The sequence below is a fragment of the Pongo pygmaeus genome, chromosome 17 (genome assembly GCF_028885625.2).
Source record: "Pongo pygmaeus isolate AG05252 chromosome 17, NHGRI_mPonPyg2-v2.0_pri, whole genome shotgun sequence".
In the NCBI taxonomy this organism is placed as follows: Eukaryota; Metazoa; Chordata; class Mammalia; order Primates; family Hominidae; genus Pongo; species Pongo pygmaeus.
Genome location: NC_072390.2, coordinates 61868455 through 61890837, shown reverse-complemented (window position 1 = coordinate 61890837; position 22383 = coordinate 61868455). Strand labels below are relative to the sequence as shown.

At 42.2% G+C, this 22383-nt stretch overlaps 1 protein-coding gene across 6 annotated transcripts in view; it reads right to left on the bottom strand.

Moving 5' to 3' along the window:
* KATNAL2 (katanin catalytic subunit A1 like 2) overlaps positions 1-22383 on the bottom strand; it is a 330528-nt gene that overhangs the window by 31100 nt on the left and 277045 nt on the right. For 2 of the 6 annotated variants that reach the window (XM_054460933.2, XM_054460935.2), the window contains 9 exons: positions 17567-17733; positions 16176-16218; positions 11930-12047; positions 10625-10723; positions 7197-7295; positions 6906-6983; positions 3222-3320; positions 1058-1121; positions 741-859 (listed from right to left, as the gene is read on the bottom strand). In XM_054460933.2, coding sequence (XP_054316908.1) covers positions 741-859; positions 1058-1121; positions 3222-3320; positions 6906-6983; positions 7197-7295; positions 10625-10723; positions 11930-12047; positions 16176-16218; positions 17567-17733 — 886 coding nt within the window. Of the gene's footprint in view, positions 1-740; positions 860-1057; positions 1122-3221; positions 3321-6905; positions 6984-7196; positions 7296-10624; positions 10724-11929; positions 12069-16175; positions 16219-17566; positions 17734-21060; positions 21102-22383 lie in introns of those variants that run through there. The other 4 variants (XM_063653646.1, XM_063653643.1, XM_054460934.2 and 1 more) reach the window with 4 other exon arrangements.

The window sequence follows — 22383 nt, the reverse complement described above, 5'->3', positions numbered from 1 at the left end:
GGCGGATCACCTGAGGTCAGGAGTTCGAGACCAGCCTGGCCAACATGGCGAAACCCTTTCTTTACTAAAAATACAAAAAAAATTAGCTGGGCGTGGTGGCAGGCACCTGTAATCCCAGCTATTCAGGAGGCTGAGGCAGGAGAATTGCTTGAACCTGGGAGGCAGAGGTTGCAGTGAGCCGAGATTGCGCCATTGCACTCCAGCCTTGGGGACAAGAGTGAGACTTCGTCTAAAAAAAAAAAAAGAAAGCAAAAAATCTTACAGGCTATGGGCACTATGGAAGCAAAGGTGCTCAGAACATCTGAAAGAATAATGAAGTTTAAAGTTTCTTGATTCTTTCTTAGAGTATCTAGCATAGGGACTAACATATAGTAGTAGCCTCTCAATAAATGTTAACCAAATATAGTGTACATGTTAAATAATAAATGCTTCTTGAATGAAGAAAAAATACGCCACGTCAGAGATTTTTTCTCCCAGCTTTCATGCCTAAATTGCATGAATCAAAAAAGAGCTGTTGATCAAATTCCCAAAGGAAGGGAGATCATGTTTTGCTGATGGGGGCACAATTAACATGCATACGTAATAGACAATCCATTTCCCAAGCTGCCGGTAATCAAGATCCAGGAGTGGATCTTGAGATCTAACATAAAATCACCTAAAAGCAAAGAAGCTCTGACATCATTTTGTACCACTGTATTACACTAGAACTTATTTTTTAAAACAAAATTAAGAATTCCTACCCGAACGAGTTTTTCTGAATCCCCTCTCCATTTGCTGACAATGGTGGATGCAGAAATGTTAAAGAAGGTTGTTTTACATTCAGTGGCCACAGCTTTGGCCAGTAAAGTCTTTCCTGTACCTAAAGAGAGACACATAAAAGATGAGCAGGCATTTCAGCTCCATCCGCCTGCTTATAGACAGAAGTCAGTTTCACACACAAGGAAGGAAGTGACTGCTCAGCTCTCGTGTGCCCCAGTCCTGAAGCGAGGACAGAAGGGGCAACTCATCCTCTGCACACACACTTAACACCGACATCAAAATAGGAAGCTGTGTTTACCTGGAGGGCCATACAGCAGTAGTCCTTTCCAGGGGGAAAGAATTCCTGTAAATAGCTGTGGATACTATGGAAACAAGGAACAAGGATGAGGTTTGGTACCAACACATCAGCCTGCATACTCTCAGCACAGACAAGCCGGGAAAGCTGAAGTCAAAGCAGCACAGCTCTAAGACTCAGGGCTCCCTTTTTTGCTTAAGGTCGTCTGTTTCTGACCAAAATAAACAGATCTTATTCATCCCAATTTTATTTTCACGCTTGATTAGAATGCCTGACTTAATTTTTGTGGCTTTTTAAAACAGCAATTTTTTTGGAAGGAAAAGTATATGTAGGTACTCTTCCTCTCTGTTAAACAGTTATTTCTTACACGCATAACATCATTTTCCCCAGACTTCCATATGGAGAGCATTTGGCAATCTTTTGAATGTTGTAAAGTAGGTATGAACTTTAAAATACATACTAGAACCAATTAGTAATGGTTTATTCGAATAAAGTACAGAGCTATGGTGAAACCTGTTTTGGAAGTTGGGAATATTCAGGGGCAAACGCATTAAGAGACACCAACTCTGAACAGGACACGTGTAGCCTTCAGGAAGTCTCTCCTATTAGTTCAAATTCAAACAATCGGGAATGTGGGTGGCAAGGGTTGGTAGAGAATGGGGGAGAGGGTGTGGCAAGGATTATTAGTAAAATTACAACTAGCTATTAGTTTCATGCTAATCCTGATGTCAAATCTCCACACATATGGAGCTTATAATGCCATGGGGACAACAAATCCAGGGAATTTCAATGAGATGTTCTATCCTTTTTAAAAGTTTTATAGTTCCACTTAGAAGAAAAGGTGAGTAAATTTCTATTAATTCTGAACACTAGTGTATTTCTTACCCCTAAGTCTGAACACAGAAAGAAAGAGGGGGAAAAGAGAATCCAAATGTATTGATTTTTGTCTCCTTAGAGGAAAGCATCCAAAAATCAGGGGCCACATGGGCTTAGTGGTTTAAGACTAAATAGGTTATTCAATAAAATAAATTCATAATCCTGACAGCAGAAGATTACAGAAAATGGTCACAAATTATTTGTAGCTCCTTTCATCAAGAAGTGGAGCCTATTTCTCCAACATTTGAATCTGGGCCTGGCCTTGTGACTTTGGCCAGTGGGACATTAGCAAATGTAAGAGACTTGAAAATATAAGACTAGCAAAAAAATATAAGCGGCATCAAAGATGCTTGTGAATTAGAACTTTCCCTTTCTTGCCTCTTTCTGGGAACCCGCTGCCACCATGTGAACAGGACTGGGCTTTCCTGCTAGAGGATGAGAGGCCACATGGAGAGACACCTTGGCTGTACTACTTGTCGCAGCCTTTTCAGTCTCTCCATCTTTTCCAGCTACTCTAGCTGATGGCTCAGACCTGTGATTGAGCTCAGCCAAGAATACCACGTGGAAAAGAGATGAGCCAGCCCAGCTGAGCCCAGCTCCAACTGCCTACCCACGGAATTACAAACAAATAAATTGTTGTCTTAAGGCACTAAGTTGTGGGGTGGTCTGTTATACAACAAAAGCTACGTTATCACTTACCTCCTCATTACCCCATTTGTAAATCAAACATGGAGAGTATTGTTTTTCTATTTTTCTACCCAGTTTGTAAACTGCACAGAGACTTGTCAGTAATAAGTAATGAGCACAACAGGCTGGCTTTGCTGGTCACTGCCCTGGAAGTGGCTGTCCAGTCTTCACAACCAGCCAGAAGCAAAGCCCCAGATGATCCTGGGGAGGGTAGGTCAGGGGGGCGGGGGTGTAAAGGAAGGATCTGTGGAAACAAAGTGAGAGATTCTCCCCTACCAGAGATATTTCTACAACAATAAGAATATTTTTAAGGGAGCAGGCTAATTTGAATCAATCTGACAAATCATGTATACTATGGTCTTAGATCTTAAGGTTTCACTTAGCTCAGACACCTGTCTTGAACTAATATGTAACATGATTTTAAATGATCTAGAATGGACCAGGCTTTGGTGCTCCAGGGTTGAGAAAGTGCTGTGACACAAGCAAAAAGTTAACATGTGGACAGAAAATCATCCTGCCCTTCCCTTCCTGATAGGTGTGTGACATACAGCTTGTCCAATGGATAGTGAACAGAAATAACCCCCAAGAGGCTTCCTGTCCTTACCTTTATAGGATACACAACAGCTTCTTTGACTAACTGCTTGGCTGCATCAAGTCCAATAATGTCATTCCACTTTATGTTTGGATTATGGAGATAAATGTCCTGCAATGCACATTTGATCATTTTTTTAAAACTGATGTTTTCTTTTCCTCTACAGCTGTAATAAACTTGGGAGCAGCAGAATACTTGACTTACAATAGGCTATAAAGTGCTGGTGATAAAAACTGTTCATATTATATATATATATATACACACACACACATATATACATTGTAATTTTGGGTTAGTTCACCAAAGACATGCCATGAAAATATTCAGTGATTTTCCCTGAAGAAGACATTGATAACACAGTATGGTACTTTTCAGGGAGAAAAAAAAATCTCCTAACAACAGACTCTACCTGTTTTCAGTCAATAGCAAACCATGCTGATTTATAACCATAATTAAAGAAGCTACAGAATATGCCTTCAACTTACATTAGGTTTTACTGTGAAACATAGTTCCTAGCCAGTGCCTGGCCTTGCTCTTGTTTCTTGATCTCACAACACTTTCTTAATTTGCTGCATAAAAGAGATAATGCTCCTCCGAAAACAATTTCTCTTTTTTCACTAGCGATCATTCCCTACTTCCAGCAGGAGCAATTGCTTCTACAAAATTCAAGGAAGCCGACAACCGAGCGAAAGTGCAGTTTTTCCCCTCTTATAGTAGAGCCCTGTAGCAACCATCTAGGGTAATCAATTAAGGTAGCTTTTACTGATAACTAATTTACAGTTTCCAAACTTCAATTTCACCAGACGCCTCAGAGCAGTCACTAAGGGGCCTTTCTCAGTAGGAGCTGTAAACTGAATATCTGGAGTGTTTCATCAAAAAAGCCCGAAAAACCTTCTTTCCAAAGTCATTCTGAGTGACTACAGAAAAAATCTGAAACTATTATTATATTTACATAATTTTTAATAAGTAATATATGCACATGGACCAAAAATATAAATACATTTTTTAAATGCTGGTGAGATGTTTGTGCTACTCTTGCTCCCCACCCATCCAGTTCCCTCCACCATAGGAGGTTCATTTTTATTTTTAATTTTTCTTCAAACTGGGTCTCGCTCTGTAGCCCAGGCTGGAGGTAAGTGGCATGATCACCACTCGCTGCAGCCTCAACCTCCCAGGCTCAAGCAATCCTCCCACCTCAGCCTCCCAAGGAGGCACACACCATGCCCAGCTAATTTTTCATTTTTTGTAGACACAGAGTCTCACTATGTTGCCCAGTCTCAAACTTCTGGACACAAGTGATCCTTCTGCCTTGGCCTCCCAAAGTGCTGAGATTACAGGTGTGAGCCACTGCACCCAGCCAACTTTCACTTTATTAGAGAAAGTTCTTCTTTGTTTGTTTGTTTGTTTTTTCTGAGATGGAGTCTCACTCTGTCACCAAGGCTACAGTGCAGCAACCTCCGCCTCCCAGGTTCAAGTGATTCTCATGCCTCAGCCTCCCAGGTAGCTAGGACTACCAGCACACGCCACCATGCCCAGCTAATGGGGTCTCTAGAAATGGTTTCTGGGCATATGGAAGAGATTCATTCCAGAACCTCTCCCTGTTGCCCCCCCGACATTCCCCCATACCAAAATCTGTGCATACTCAAGTCCCACAGTCGATCTTGGGAAACCCACATACACCAGCTAATGCTCTCTAGAAATGGGGTCTCGTTATGTTGCCCAGGCTGGTCTCCAACTCCTGGCTAATGTTTTGTATTTTCAGTAGAGATGGGTTTTTGCCATGTTGGCCAGGCTGGTCTCAAACCCCTGGCCTCAAGTGATCTACCCACCTCAGTCTCCCAAAGTGCTAGGATTATAGGTGTGAGCCATTGCACCTGGTCTAGAGAAAGTATTTATAAAAGTACTTTGGTCATGCATGATATTTATAATCCATTCTTGGATAGAATGGTAGAGAAAGGACTCAGTCTCCCTTATTCTGTCTATAGAGCCTGGATCTACATGCAGGCCCACCAGCCACTCACATTCTTATTACCGTCCTTTCTTAGGGAAATCTCGGCACACAAGGAAGATTCATTTACCTAGGTATTAAAGGCATCCATAGATAACAGCAGTATTTCTTGCCCTCTTCTAGAGTTGAGTTCCACAAGGTAATGTTTAATTTCCCAACTGACAGTTTCTCCTTGTATCAATCCAAAGTTAACAGTCAGAATTCAACAGGACTACCTCATGAGGTGGTGAGCTCTCCGTCACTGTAAGCATTCAAGCAGGAGCAGGGTTTCTACCTCCTATGCTACTATAGAAAGGATTCCAGATGGAATCATCTCAGGCCATTTCCACTCTGTAGTTCTATCCTCATAGTCATGTTACCCTTTTGCAAAAATGGTAACGAGACTATTAATTTGGGGTTACTGCAGCCTAGCTCAGTCCCTCATCCCCTCTCACTGGTAAAAACCTCATAGATGGTCTCCCCATCTCCTTTTCTTTGCTATTCATTCATCTCACTGTCATAGAACAAGCCATCCACAAACACATGGGATGATCCCATCCTCCGATGGGTGCCTTTCTAAGGTCCTCTCTTCTATAGGTGTGTTCTCAGCCCTGGGTACTGCTCACGGCATGCTTCCTCAGGAACCCTGCCTCTCTCCACCCGTTCCCCACCACTCCCTGCTTCTTAGGTGGCCCACGGAAAATGTGCACAAACTGCAATTTCTCATGAATGTGCCTATGCCCAGAACAGCTCCTAGCCTCCCTCTTCCACTTTTTCCCTTAGCGATTTCCTATCTTCTTTCGTAACACTTTCCCCACCCCTCCCTCCTTCATGCTCTCAAAGTGCACCTTGCCCCTGGGATGAGAAACTCTTGAGGGCAAGGACTATGCTCTGACTCATTCACCTTTGTATCTGCAGCCCGCAGCACACACCTGACAAATAAGAGGCGTACAGGAAACAACTGCTGAGCTGAACAGAGACAGCTCAGGAGCCCTTAGCTTCTCAGAGGAGCTGTGAATTTTGGGGATCATTTTAAATCCCTCTCTGAGCCTGCCTAGGTTTCAGTCTTCAATTAAATATGAAGCAATAGAAATTAGAAAAATACCCTATAACTCAGGAATCTATTTTATTTCCCAGGAACTTGCCCAAAGTCACACAGCTAGCAAGAGAAGGATCTAGAAATCAAAGGCAGGTCAGCTAATTCCAAAGCCTATTCTTCACTGCCTTCTGGTTCCACAGTGCGAGCTGGAAAAGTCCGTAGTCTGGATGGTAATCTTTCCTGCTAATTGTGTTTTTCATGGAGATTTTCAATGATGATATCATCAGACTCCCGACGTCTCTATTTCTAGGCTCTGACTTTTTAAACCAGATGCAGACATACTCTTTTCTTCTTTAAGAGGCTTTCTTTCCTTGACTCTTGGCTCTGCTATAAAACCTTTCACCTGTCCCTTCATTCCTAAGTCTTTTTCTCTCTCGGTTTTCTTGGCCTCTATCATGAGATGGTGGGGTTTTTATATTGTAATTTTATGATTCTATAATTTATTTATCACGCATTATTGTGCCTCTAAACAATATGAGTGCCTTCGCAAGTGGGGGCACTTTATAAATAAATGATCATATTTATTGTTACTAATAAAAGAAGCAGCCCACAAAGCTCCAGAAGCCCCAGCCCGCCTCCGTAAATTTGTGAATTGAATATCAGATCTTACCCGGCTCACCACCGCTGCCAATTCTCGCATCTCACTGTTCATGCCAATAAACGCACTCAGAGGTTTCAGCAGTCGTTCCTGATGAGAGGAGCGGAAAGGCTCACGTTACAATATTGCTTCATAATTTAGGAAGAAACCCCGGGCATGCACAGGTCTTGGTGAAACAAACGATGGCAGGTGGCTACAGCCTTTGACTTGATCTCAAGGTTTCACTGTACTCAAAATTATATTTCCAGAATTCATCTGGATGTTGGCAATTTGAAAGATGAATGCCACATCTTCGCCACTTACTGAGGGGTCTGGATTATGGTCGAAGGTGTTCAAGGCAAGTTCACTGGTTGCTCCCTTGATGGCATCTGTGAGCAGCCCTCGGAAGTCAATAATCTGGCCCTGAAAGAGAGGAATGGTTATTTATGCCATGAGAACATAAGAGAAGACTCTTCTTAATAACTCAGTTTCATTAAACCAAGACACAGTTATAGACCCTGGTATATAGGGCAAACTTCAAGTTAAGCTTTAAAAAGAACCAGCACTAGTATTAAACATGATGATTTCCTCAAGTTGGAGCACCTTAAAAAATTTTAAGTACATTTTCCAGAATGAAGTGGATTTGAATAAAAATTCATGAGTATTTCTCAGTTCCTGACACAGACCATCTGCTTCCTCCCTTATATGTTGACTTCCCCTGTATGGTCTTATCCTTTTGAAATATTACACATGCAGAAAGAACTCATTGGCACAACAGTAATGAGAGTTCCTGTCTATGGATTGTGATACACGTTCACCACTCAAAGAGTGCTGGGTACAAAATAAGTGTGCAAGGTTCTTTGTGAGAACTATTTCTTTTTTGTTATTTTTGTATATAATTTGTATAAATTTATTGGGTATAAGTGTAATTAATTTAATTTCCACCAACAATGTATGAGTTCCCTTTTCTCCATATCCTGCGAGGATTATTTCTAATCCTTTTTTTTTTTCCTTTAAGAGACAGGCAGGATCTCACTCTGTCATGCAGTGGCATAATCATAGCTCACCGCAGCCTTAAATTTCTGGGCTCAAGGGATCCTCCCACTTCAGCCTCCCAAAGAGGTGGGACTACAGATGTGTGCCACTACTTTTGGCTAATTTAAAAAATTTTTTTTGTAGAAGTGGGGTCTCGTTATGTTGCCCAGGCTGGTCTCCCAACTCCTGACCTCAAGTTATCCTCCCACCTTAGCCTCCCAAAGGGCTGGGATTACAGGTGTGAGCGAGCATACCCAGCCTACTTCTAATTCTTATAACACTTCTGCTAGTCAGGAGTGACATCCTGGCTTGCTAGATGTGGGAGTAAGTCCAGAGAGGTTAAGTAATTTGCCCAGGGCCACACAGCTAATAAAAGGCTTAAGGCCAGGATTTAAACCCACTTAATCTCTCTCCCAACCCATGATCCTTCCAATATCACCCTGTCCCCCCTAGAGGTAGGAAGGAAAAAGCAAGGATGCACACACATACACAAAAACAATAATAGTTAACATTTAAGGAGTGTTTATTATGTGCTAGGCACTGCACCAAGGCTCTCCTTTCATCATGAGACTTAAAGGGGACACTATGATTATTTCCATTTTACAGATGAGAGAAATGAGGCTTGGAGAAATTATAAAACAACTTAAACAACTTGCCCAAAGTTACATAGTGGGGGAGCCTCTGAGCCAGGTTTTGAATCTAGACAGGCTGACTCTGAAGCCTATGCCCTCAAGAACAACATACCTACTAAATTTGCAGGGAGGGTGTCCTAAAGCTTGGATTCTGATGTAGTAAGGATGTGTGCACCCTCCAAATCTCATATTGAAATGTGATCCCCAGTGTTGGAGGTGGGCCTGGTGGGAAGTGTTTGGGTCATTGGGGAGGATATCTCATGAAAGGCTTGGTGCTCTCACCACGGTAATGAGTGAATTCTCATTCTATTAGTTCATGAGGGACCTGGTTGTTTATAAGAGCCGGTCATCTCCCTCCCTTCTTGTTCCCTTTCTTGCCATGTGACATGCCAGGTCCCCTTGCCTTCCGCCATGAGTAAAAGCTTCCTGAAGCCTCACCAGAAGCTGAGCAGATCCCAGTGCCATATAGAACTATGAGTCAAATAAATCTCTTTTCTTTATAAACTACTCAGCTTCAGGTATTCCTTTATAGCAACGCAAAACAGACAAACACAGGTACTAACATAGAAATGACAGACCTGGGGTTTTCTGAGATTGGCCCCAGGCCATATACCCTCATACAATCTATGGACATATGAAATGCTAGGGAGAAAGCCATCTACATTGTGCCCTTGAGGACATTTCTGCTGGTAAGAGGATTTATAGTCAGACTATTTCAAAGGTTAAGTGCTGGGTTAAATGGTCCCTTCCTTGTGACCCAATCAAAAACATCCATTCATTTCAATGTGAGGCATTCACAAGAGAAACTAATGCCACAAAATAGCTAGGCAAAGGTGACTGAAAACACAGTAGAAGCAGTGAAGGTGAACAAGGAGACATTTTTCCAAGGGAGGTGTTGATTCCCATGGTATCATCTTCAGCAATCGCCATGTAAGTGAGGCCCTTAAAGGGAGTCAGTTCAGGCCAGTGAGGTCACTGCTCTTGATTTTCAGGGAGATGCTCCAGTCACCCCTCCAAATTCAAACACACGGAGTTCAGTTTTTCTAAGAGCTGGCCAGAACTAAGTCAGCACTCCAGATGTTTGAGCACTTGGCTGAAGAAAGAAAGAAGAAGCTTAAAGAACTACAATCTTGGAAAGTATGACCAAGAGCAATATGGTGCAATTCATTTCCAAATTACATGTTATAATCTACCTTTTGACTACATCCACCCAATCTGGGTCTTTTCTGCTTAAGACATTATTATTTAGAAATCCAGACATGAGATTCATTATGAAAAAGGTAGAAATATCTATCAAGGACAAAATCAACCCTATATCAACTGATGTTTCATGGTCCACATGAAATTACATTTAGACCAGGAGCCATCCCTCCAAGGAGAAAGGTGACACCACTAATCAAATGCCACTGACAGGACAGAGCAGAATGAGTATGTGTTTCCAACTCACTAAATAACGCAGATGTCCTAGCGCTTTGGGAAGCCCAGACAGGAGGATTGCTTGAGGCTAGAAGTTTGAAACCAGCCTGGGCAACATAGTGAGACCCCATCTCTAGAAAAATGAAAAAAATTAGCTGGATGTTGTGGTGCATGCCTGTAGTCCTAGCTACTTGGGAAGCTGAGGCAAGAGGATTCTTTGAGCCCAGGAGTTTGAGGCTGCAGTGAGCCATGATTGCACCATTATACCTCAGCCTGGGTTACAGAGCAAGACCCTGTCTTTAAAAAAAAAACAAAAAAACAAAAAATGATGAGAACGATGCAGGATGATCATGCCAATGTTTGTCATTGTTATCACAGAATTTTTAAGCTGATGGGAACACTAGAGACAATCTCTTCCAAGCCCTTCAATTTACAAATGTGGAAACTGAGTTCCTTAGAGATGGGGCAGTTCATGCCAGCCCATTCATTCAGAAAGGAGATTCCAAAGAAGAATCCATTTTCTGACCCTCTTCTCCATTTACCTCACAGCCAACCTTCAAAAATCACATCTTAACTTTCCTGTTTGACAAAAATAATGTTTTTTGTTTTCATGTTTAAAAGGACAAAGAAATTACCCCTTTCAGTGTTAGGTTCATGAGTTTCACTTACTCTTCGTGGGTGGGCATTTTCCTCTCCCCTGTCTTTACGGATTCTTGATATATGTAGGCCGAAGTTGGCACTTTCCAGGCGAGTGTTATCAACTACCTCCTGAAGAAAGAGAGACAAGGACACATCGGCTGTAAGCAGCCATGGAGAGATGCTGGCTGTACCTGCCTACTCCATCATGCAAACTCCGATGCTGGATAGCAATTCTGTAAATGCGACGTGCACATGTAGCTTAGCCACTTTTGTACAGACCCAGGAAGATGAATTAGCTGTCTGCCTGCACTATGTGGAAAGAGTTGTCCCTGGAAGACTGAGAAGATGCCAGGCCATGGGCCCCAAGCAGCTTTTCCAATGGAGGAAACAGTTGTGCCTCAACCCATCCCCATTCGCTGGCTCGTCTTTTCTCCTGTGATCAGGGGTGTTTTTGGCCAGGAGTGGCTGAGTTTGGAGATACAGCAGAGTCAACCAGCCTCCCCTGGGACTCATCCTGACCTACCTTCACCTCTCTTCTACCTGAGTCAGGCTGCAGCGGCCAGAACCATAGGACCTCCTTGAGGGGGAGAGAATCCTTTTGACTAGTTGGATATTGTGATTATACCTTTCCATTATTTGACATTAATTTTTTTAATTCCTTTTCTCAGTTTCCATTGGTCCTCTTTCCTTTGAAACCTAGGATGTTTTGTCCTAACTAAGAAGGTTCTGGACATGAGCCTCCTGAGTCAGGAGCCATGGACTTCACTCACCTGCTAGGTTCTCCCCTTGCTGCTCTTCTTGGCCCCCAGGAAGTCCAGCGTGAAGGTCTGGGGTGAGGGCTGACCATGTGTGATTTGGAGAAGCCCAACAGGAGACCTTGAGACCCAGCCACACCTGAAGTGTAGTGTAGGCTATGCTTGGCCTACACTTAGGAACCTAGCAATGTGCTCTGGGATGGGAAGACCTGCCATCTTGGTTAGCTCAGTTACCTCAGGTGACAGTTACCTCAGATGGGAGGATCAAGCTCCACAGCAACCAGGCCCTCCTGCTCTGACTGGGCCCTGGCCCCACCCTGGCCGATCACCCAGCACCCAGACCAGGGGAAAAACTTGGAGGAGAAAAAAGTCCTCCCACTCAAGTTAAGAAACATTAGGAAATCTAGGGATGTGTCCGTGGTTTTAGTTCAGTGTACTGGAATAAAACCTGTAATTCAATTAGATCACACAGCAATTTTAAAAGTGTAGGTCCTCAAAAAATAAATAAATGTGACCTTTTTCATAGGGCTATTTTTCAGCCAAGTGGGCTGTTCACAAAGTCAAGCCAAGCCATCCTGACCTGATTAGGATGCTCCTTATTGAGAGATTTGGTGTCCCCTGTCTTCCCCGCTGTGGTTTTGGACCAGGGCCTCTGCTGATTGATCTTGGGAAGATTTTGACAACTGTCGTTCATCACCCTAAGGGAGGGAACAAAGACCCTGGAAGAAATTATTCTAGCCACTTACTTTGAGGTAGTTAAACAACTATTCTTAAGAATAGCACATTTCACAGGAAGGGGAACATCACACTCTGGGGACTGTTGTGGGGTGGGGGGAGAGGGGAGGGATAGCATTAGGAGATATACCTAATGCTAAATGACGAGTTAATGGTGCAGCACACCAGCATGGCACATGGATACATATGTAACTAACCTGCACATTGTGCACATGTACCCTAAAACTTAAAGTATAATAATAAAAAAAACCCCTAGATGACGGGTTGATAGGTGCAGCAAACCATCATGGCACATGTATACCTATGTAACAAGTCTGCACGTTCTGCACATGTCTCCCAGAACTTAAAAGTAAAATAAATTTTTAAAAAAGAAGAAAAAAAAAAGAATAGCACATTTAAGAAAGCTATTGAAAGATATGCAGGTGGCCACCATATGCGATCCACCCACCAAGTCCATCCTGGCCCTAACACCCTCCAGGCTACTCATTGGGTTCTTCTAAGATTGCCTCCTGGAGCCCCCCAACTCACCCTCTTCATTTCCCTTTCACACCACATAGCTTCAGCCCTTCTGCAAATAGCTTTAGTTCTTAAGAACACATTACTTTACAAGCATTCTTCCATTGTTCCTTCCACCTTCCTTAAAAGGAGCATTAGACCAGGAGAAAGGTGTGTGAGAGAAAGGAGTCCTCCCATTCAAACTAAGAAACAGTAGGAAATCCAGGGATTGGCCCATGGTTTTAATCCAGTGTCCTGGATGTACCCTGCCTACTTAAAATACCTCTCAGCATGTTATGAGTAATAAACATCAAAAGGGGATTGCGGAAGGAAAACAAACCTCCCCTCATCAATGTTGTCCCAGACCAATCATGTTTGCCAAACAAATTTTCATCAACAATTGTTTACTTCAAACAAAACAAACTGATGGGGCTGGAAGTCAGAAGAGTAGCCAACCCTGATGGAGATGGGGAGAATTTGACTGAGAAGGGGCAAAGGTAGCTTGCCAGTGGCTGTAACTGTGGTTACAAGAGTATATGCATTTACTGTATACATAGTTATATATGTGGTATGACTGTATATATGTGATATATCCATAGAAAGATCAAATCACTTTTTTCACTACATCCTCATAATTAAATATAAAATTCAGTATTGGAATATCCATATTTTTCTGTAGAAGGTGCCATCCAGAGAGAGACAGGACTGGCTTGTGGGGGCAGAACATGAACTCCCACATTGTTGCTTAGTTCTCTTAGCCCTTTTGTCCCTATATGTGAGATGCATTTGCAGAAGGTTCATTAGAAACAAGTCTCCCCATGTTCAGAGTGATCTCAGAGAGCTGCTATTTCAACTTCCTTTCTTTATGGGGATAATAAATGTTCATGTCTAATATAAATGCACAGCTATTTGGCCAGCAAGACCACCCATGTCAACAATACCACCAATGTCCACATGGTGACACATTTGTGAGTGTTGGTCTCACTGGGGAGAGCGTCATGAGAAGTGGACACTAACAGTTCTTGGGATTTTTTTTTCTATCTTTAAACTAGGAATAAGAATGTCTTTCTCCACCCTTTTGCTGGCACAAAAATAAAATATCTGTGAAATGAAAACCAAGCATTTTACAAATGCAAACTTATATTAATAGTGTTGACTTAAGAGAAGTTATATATATGTGTGTGTGGAAGTGTATGTGTGTGTTTCTGTGTTTGTGTGTGTGTGTCTGTATTTAAACTTGCCTCACCATCCTTGTGGAGCTGGCAGGAAACAGGGATTCTATTTTCCCACTTTGATTTCCCATTGGATGCAACTGATCCCCAAGATCTGCTTTAACACAACCAAAACACAAGAGCACTAATGTACAAAGCAATGCAATTCATTTTCAATCAGCTCTGAGGATTGTAAAATTCTTCTGAACATGGAACCAAATTCACTGTGCTTTGACTTTAATCATTAGTCCTAGGTGCACCCTGTGGAATTTGGCAGAAAAGGCCCAATCGCCCTTTAGAGGGTGAACTGAAGCCTGTTCCTGCAATGTTCTAAGGAGCGCCCCTCCACCAACCATCTGTTCAAGCTCAAAATCTGCAGTTGCTCTAGTCATTTCTAAAGTTACCAGGCTCCCAGATTCTTCCTCATACTGGTCACCTTCCAGAATAGTGTGACCTCCTACTTTTTGGACACTGTATTTCTATTGATGGGGCTGGGACCACAGTAGCACTCATGTCACACTGTTGGCCCAGGTAGACTGAGATTTACAGGTCTCTGATTTTGTAATGGAGGAGCTATTTGTTGTAACTCTTGTTAGAGCTTAAACCTTATTTTATTAAATTTCATCTTGTTACTTTGAACCCATCTCTGGAATTGCCAAGATCTTTTGGGATCCCAGTTCTGTCATCCATCACATTAGATAACCTTTCCTCCTTTGGTTCATCAGCAAATCTTTAAGTGGGGATTATAAATCTTTTCCAAGATTAGGAAAAGACACTTTGATTTGCTAATAGCCAGTCTCATGACGTGTCTCATTTCAGTAACTATATTTGAGTATAAATTGCCCGTAGAAACACCATTCATTACTTTCCTAGTTATTCCTCCTGATTCTAACCATTTGCTATTCAACTTTTACACTTGCCACATACAAACATCTACTCAGAGAGGAGCTGAGGAGCCCCCACACTGTCAAATGTGCCACCGTGCTCCTTCCCTAAAGGGAACAAAGCACTATGACACCATTCACTCACAGAGCATTTGCCAGGGAAGAATGCTGAGAAGGATCCAGAAAAATAGTCAGAATCCAAAAGCCTTCCGAAGCTGGCTGCAAACGCTCCTCACGATTTCTATGCACAAACAGTTATCATTTATTACCCCGAGTCTGACTAGCTTTGTAGAAACTATAAATAGAAGAATAACACTTTTGTCAAAGCAATAACACTCTTCCTGCAGAATAGCACAAAGCAAAGGTAGCCCGAGGCCAAGTATTATGACAAGTAGGATCGTGGAGCGTGGGTGGGCTCCACAGCCATTTTTGCAAGCTGTGCCCACCAGCCCTGTAAAGCATCCTAGGCCCTTCCTTCTGAGGCTGGAACAAGGGAACTGGGGTCGCAGGGGTGGGAAATGTAGTGGGGGCATAACAGAATCCACACCTCTTGAGGGCCTAATAAGTTGCATGTGATTACAATCTAACTTTTCTTTTTCCAAGAGCATTTTAAGATTTTAAACCCTTTGTTGACTGCCTGGATGGCTGTGTCTTTCCATGAGGTTTAGGCCCTACTGTAATAGCAACAGCCTACAGGTCGCGATGCCCCAGAGCTGGCCCTCATTGGCAGCCGGCAGCAGCACCCTTGTTCCCCTGGGTATTTCTGAACAGCTCTGACAGTGGAGGGGTTTGTGGGAGTGGGGCTAGAGGAATGGGAAGGACACTGGCAAGAGTAGGGGGCCTTGTGAGAGAATATGTGTACCCAGAAAGGTCCAGAGACAGAGGGGCTCCCATCAGAGGCTACAAGCCCCAAATGAGATTTGGACTTGAGAAGCTGGAGAAAGGAATGCAAGATGAGCTGTGAACAGGAGTGAAAAGCAAGAGAAGAATGGGTCCCCACAGGTCAGGACTGGCGAAGCTAGAAGCGTGAGCTCACACCTCCTGGCTCATTGTTGATCTTCAGACAGGTCAGGACATCTGATCTGGGAGCGCTTGAAATTAACTAAATGATGAAAAGAGGGAAAATAATATATCTTGGGTGCTCACTGTGTGCCAGGAACTCACTATGTGTCCAAAACTTGCTCCATGCTTGTAAATAGCAGAGCCAGGAGTTGAACCTGGGTCTTTTAACCTCTGAGGTTAAGACTTTTCATACCACATGGCCTGGAAAGACAGAGCATCACAAGATATACTTATTTACAGTAAAACCAGGAGAGTAGACAGACATTGGCCCAAATCTGGGGCAGCTGTAATGAGAGAAGTCCTGGGCTGGGCCAGGTCACATGACTGCAGTCAGTATTGCTGGGAGACAGTCACAGAGCTGTGCTGGCAAAGCTTCTGGAAAGGGATCCCACAGGCTCCTCGAGCCAAGTTGATTAAGATGAATTACCATTCACTTTACCTTCTGGTCTTCCCTCCACTTCTTTGTGGTAAATTATTTTCTGCTGTGACAAAACAGACATTGGGAGGGAAAGAAAATAATTTTAAGAGTGACAATGTGATTTTTTCAGGTATGTTTCCCCTTTTTGCATTGTTCTTAAAATTTGTGCTATAACCAATTGGAATCTAGAGATTTTAAGCTATTCTCATCTAGAGAGAACTGAAATTACCAGCGAAGAGAAAGAGGCCCGAGCTTCTCCAGCATCTCCTCACAGAGAAAAATTGCAAAGGGCTCAGATATTAAACATGCCAGAGACTGTGGACCTGGTGGCAACTCCAATATAGGCTAGCTTTACAGCTACCATTTCATTACGCTTTCATGAACTTGACACCATTTTGCTGCATTACATGGGATACCAGGATGATTGCACGAATCTGGCACGGAACACTTAAGTCATACTCTGCTAGTTAAAATAAAAATAATGTGTCCAATGTCATAGGAGAATTTGGGTATCATGCTAAATGGGAACTAACCATCTGGAAGTGAGATCATGTCACTAACAGTGCTGATCACCCTGTGTTTAGAAGTCTGGGCTGTCTCTTCAAGGCCCACATCTAACCACCTGCCAAGGAAGTCAAGCTCTGAATGCTGCATTGGAAAGGAGCTCAGATAAAATACCTCTTCGACCTTTTCTAGCTCTGAGATCTGGCCCTGGCTATTTTAAATTCATGTTCCTCTTGGTTTCCCGGTCCCTACATGAAATGTTAAAGTCTGTGGCTTAACAAGTGGCTTGTAAAGAGGACAATGAGCTCCCTTGGTTTATAATTACTTCCCCCACTTACAGACTTCTCAGTCAATGTTACTACAAAGCACAGGGCCCCCACTTTAGATCTTTCCTCCAGCCAGCCTTGTTGACTGCTAACCTATACTGGGTTTTTGTATTATATTGATCATTATCTGGATTGGTGGCTTTCAAAAGCTTTTCATTATCTATACATGAGCTATTACCTTCCCCAATACTCATTTTTGTAGTTATTTTCAAGACAGATAATAGATCTCCTAAAAACAAAAAAAGTCTTCTGTCATTTATCCTCTTCCAGCAGCTCTTTTCATCTCTAAAGAAATTAAAGTAATGTTAATCATCTGAAAAGTACCTATGATACACTGGGGTTTTGCTTTCATTGCCTGAAAACACATTTTCTCAAACAAATGCCTAAGTGCCTAAAGACATGTCAGTGTCCAGGTAATCATACTTCAGTTGTCTGTGCTGGATATGAGAATGGCTACACAATCCTCCTGGCCTACTGTTTTGGTGCAGGGTGAGGGTCTCCATCTATCTGGGAATAAGAAGAGAAAGAAACACTAATCTTACAGATGAGATAAAGCCTTATCTCTAAAAAATAGGCATGTACCTGTGTCTGATGACTTTTTGACAATTTTGGGGTATTTCTGAAATTTTATAAAATAATAACTCTCATATTCCATCAAAATAGTTTCAAGATCAATGTTGTCACAAACTTCAAAGCGTCGTAACCCCAGTTTAGTTTCTTGCTCCAAAGCATTTGCTGTATCGATATACCTGGCAGTTTCACAGAAGAAAAAGAAGAAATTAACTGAGGTGAAAAGAATAACGGCTAACAGGCATTACAAGTCTAAAGGGATGCAATACAAAAAGTAAGCCTATATATAACACATTAGATGAAAACTAGCATGTGCATAGGAGGTTTGCCTATAAAGAGCCCCATATTTGTTAAGTATATTTAACTATTATCTTTCAAAGCAGTTGCCTTTGAAAGTTACATACTTATTCTGGTGATGTCATCGTTGTTAAGGATGTTTTTGGAAGTGTTTAAAAGTCAAATAAGTAAATCAACCAAGAAACATCTTGTGATTTGTCTTTACTCATTTGCAGCCTAAAATGGGTATCTGCCCAAACTTGGTTACCTCTTTATTCGCAGGTATTCATTTTAGGTAACATTTGGCAAAATGATAAAACCCAAATTCAACCCAAATTTGCCATCATTGAAGTAATTCAAATGAACAAGTCTCGAGCACTGAAGGAAATTCCAAAGATCTACCAATCAGGATCATCAAAGAACTTTCATATAAGATAACATCCACTTGGAATGTATTATTTGTTTCTGGTAATTTTTTAATCAGTCACACATTGCACTTCAGGGTGTTTCTGTATAAAAGTAGTACCTTGATCTTGGTTCCTTACTGTCATTTTTAACTTGTTCTGTTGTAAAACTGTCCAATATAAGTGGCCTTAGCACTAGAAGCAAGGGCTCTGTCTCAAAATCCTCTGAAAGAAGAAAGACTCTCCAGGTCTTAAATTTTAGTTCTTAACTTCTTTTAAAACCAACAATTTTCTCCTGAAAAGTGTGCACATGTGCAAATTAGCATACAATTTCAGGAGCTCATCCAAGGACCCCAGATTCAGATTTCTGCTGCAGTTAGAGTTCTTTCTGTTTCATTTGAATCTAGATCCAGGAAAGTAGAAAGAGAAAGCTTTCTTTTTTAGTAGCCCTCGTCTCTCTCTCTCTCTTTCTTTCTTTCAGACAAGGTCTCCTTATGTTGCCCGGGCTGCTTTCGAACTCCTGGTCTCAAGCGATTGATTCCCTTCTTGGCCTCCAAAGTGTTGGGATTACAGGTGTGAGCCACTATGCCTAGCCTGAACTTTCTTCAAAGAAGATGCCATGATTATTTTCAATGACCTTGAAATGTATGTATCTCTCCTAAGCTAATTTTAAAGAAGCTGCAAACCACAGTCAGTTGACTCTAGTCAATCAGCTTGTATACTTTTTCATGTCTCACCATGCTTCTATACTATGTCTTAATCCTCATTTTACAGAGAGAAAAACTAAATCAGTTTTTTATTAATAACTTTAGTACGGAGTAATACATATTCACTTAAGAAAAAACTAGAAAATACTGGTAAATCAAAAGAAGATTCTGCCCCTCAGAGAAAATGACTAACATTTCCTCTGTTTTTTACAAACTTTTTTTAACCTTTTTTTTTTCTTTTTAGAGACAGCGCCTTGTTCTGTCACCTAAGCTGGAGTGGCACAATCTTGGCTCACTGCAGCCTGGAACTCCTGGGCTCAAGCAATCCTCCCACCTCAGCCTTTCAAGTAGCTTGGACTACAGGCGTGCACCACCACGCCCAGCTATTTATTTTATTTTATTTTTTGTAGAGACGGGGTCTTGCTGTGCTGCCCAGGCTGGTCCCAAATGTCTGGTCTCAAGTGAGCTGAGCTTGAATGAGGTTTGAATTTGATGTGGTTGGCAGGAGGAGCCGCTAGAGATTCTTAACCAACAGAGCGACAGGACGGGACTTTAGGAAGTAGTGTGCAATACTGGGCCATAATAACAAGACACAAGAGAGAGATGCGGAGGCTACTAAAATTACCCAAGCCCGAGAAGATGGATATGGAGGACTATTAATAGAAGAACCAGCATCCATGACCCTCCATTGTCTGCTGTCACCAATTCTCACTCACAAATTCAAACTCTGGTCTTCTTGTTTACTTAATTGTTCCACTTAGGCTGTGCCCCTTCTTCCTCTGTGCCTCTGCCAGGAATGGCCTTACATCACATCGGTCTATTCATATTCTATACATCTTTTAAGTCCAGCTCACGTCACCCTCTCTACAAGGCTTTCCCTGATTGTTTATTTTAATCCACAGTAATCTATCCTCTTTGCTGAATTTGTAGAACTTCCTTAAGGCAGATCTCTTTTATTGACACTCATATGTCCTTAAAAGTACCTATAGTTCATTTTCGTTTTGACAGTCCACTCATTTGTCCCTTTCTCAGCAGGTTTCAGGAAAATGATCAATTCTAGTAGAACTTTCATTGATTCACGATACAAAGAGCCACCTCATGGCAGAAAGGAAAAATGCATGCTTTGTAAGCAGCAAACTACTTGGCCTTAACAACTACATCTGACTTTTATTTTTGTCTTTTTGTTTTTACAGTTCTTCTTTCTGCTACAATTTCTGGAATGAAAAATACATTGTAATAAAAAATCAGGGATAATTTGTGAAAATGGCATTGTCTTTGTTTCTAATTATTCTACCCATCTACGTTCTAGTAAGTTCCTCAATGGCTATGCAAATAACATTTACTGAGATTCTGTTACTGTGTTCACAGTGCTGGGACCTGGCATGGTGAGTTTAAGTTTTATAAGGGTCAACTTATCTAGGAAGACAGCATTCTCAAAGTTATCTGTGGAAAACTCATCTCTAAAGATGGTCTGAGAAAAAAAAAAAAGAGTTCCTTAGGCCAGGCATGGTGGCTCACGCCAGTAATCTCAGCACTCTGGAAGCCAAGATGGGTGGATTGCTTGAGCCCAGGAGTTCCAGACCAGCTTGGGCAACATATAAATCTCATCTCTACCAAAAAACAAAACAAAACAACGAAACAAAAAGTAGCTGTGGTGGCACGCACCTGCAGTTGAGCTAATTGGGAGGCTGAGGTGGGAGGATTGCATGAGACCACAAGTTCAAGGCCAGCTATGTCTACATAGCGAGATTCCATCTTTACCAAAAATAAATGAATAAGTAAATAAATAAATAAACAAACTGAGTGTGGTGGCACACACCTGTAGTTTCAGCTACACAGGAGGTTGAAGTGAGAGGATCACTTGAACCCAGGAATTTGAGGCTGCAGTGAGCCGTGATTGGGCAACTGCACTCCAGCCTGGATGATAGGTGAGACCCTGTCTCCAAAACAACAACCACAATAACAAAACCCTGGAAAAGCTTTGGCCAAATTGGTTTGCAAAACCTTGAATACTGTGACTTTAGTATGATATTCTCATTGCACATAGTAAATTAGATGGTCTGAGAAGTCCTGAAATGAGGGACCTTGTTTAGTTTAACCCAATATCTGCCAAGCTTACCTGACCACAAAACTCTTTAACACCTATTAACATTCTGTATAACTACTGCTCCAAGTGCTGCACACACTTAGAAAAGCATCTTGAGGTATTTTAACTCAGGATTCTTCGGATAGAGCTGAGATTCCATCAAAAGATGATGTAAAATGGGCCAAGCCCACATTCCAGTTTCTTTAAGTCCTTTGCTGAACCAAGCTGGGTATTAAGAGAATAAAACCCAAATCCTATCAATAATAGAAGTATAAGTGTGATTGTCAGGCATGATTCTAAGCATGTTACATATTTAATCCTCGTAATAATGGCATCTACCTGATACTTAGCTATACTCCATTACTCCATTCTACAGACGAGAGAACTGAAGCATAAAGAGAATAAGTAACTTGTCCAAGATCACAGATTAGCAAAAGGAAGAGTAGACATTTGAAAGAAAATAGTCTGGGCTGGGCGCGGTGGCTCACTCCTGTAATCCCAGCACTTTGGGAGGCCAAGGCGGGCGGATCACGAGGTCAGGAGATCCAGACCACGGTGAAACCCCGTCTCTACTAAAAATACAAAACAATTAGCCGGGCTTGGTGGCGGATGCCTGTAGTCCCAGCTACTCGGGAGGCTGAGGCAGGAGAATGGCCTGAACCCGGGAGGCGGAGCTTGCAGTGAGCCGAGATTGCGCCATTGAACTCCAGCCTGGGCGACAGAGTGAGACTCCATCTCAAAAAAAAAAAAAAAAAAAAAAGAGTCTGGCTCCTAAGTCTATATGCATGTCCTGGAAGCCGTCCCTATGACAACAAGCCCCACAGCCCTGTCATAGATTGAACACTTGGCACTTTCTCATATGCTACCCTTGGGGTTACTTTACTGGTGAATAGAGCAGAGCAGCCCACTACCCACATGCAGACTGTCTGGTTTGTCAATTTCAGGAATGCTCTTATAGTACAGTTGGAGAAACAGAGGCACAGAAAGGACCAAAGTCAGCCCTGCCCTGCTCCGGGGCTCAATTCCACCCCACTGCTATGTAGAGACACAGAGTTTGAGCCTAAGTTGAGAAGTGACTGATGGCCTGCCTGTCTGCTAACCACAGGACGGGGGCACTCATTTCCTTCTAGGGGGCAATAGGTTTATTGAAAGCAGTGGTTGCTGGCATGGGTAAGAGAAATAATGGGAACTCTCAGTTCCTTGTCAACTGCCTTCTGCCCTCCTCACCTTTTTCCTTTGTACCTCTCCAGGACTAGGGTCACTGGAGTCTCAAAACTGACTTTTAGTTCCAGTAGCTCCCTTATTTAATGGAGGAAAAGATGCTTATCAGACTTTTTGGGAAAATATCAAAAATTG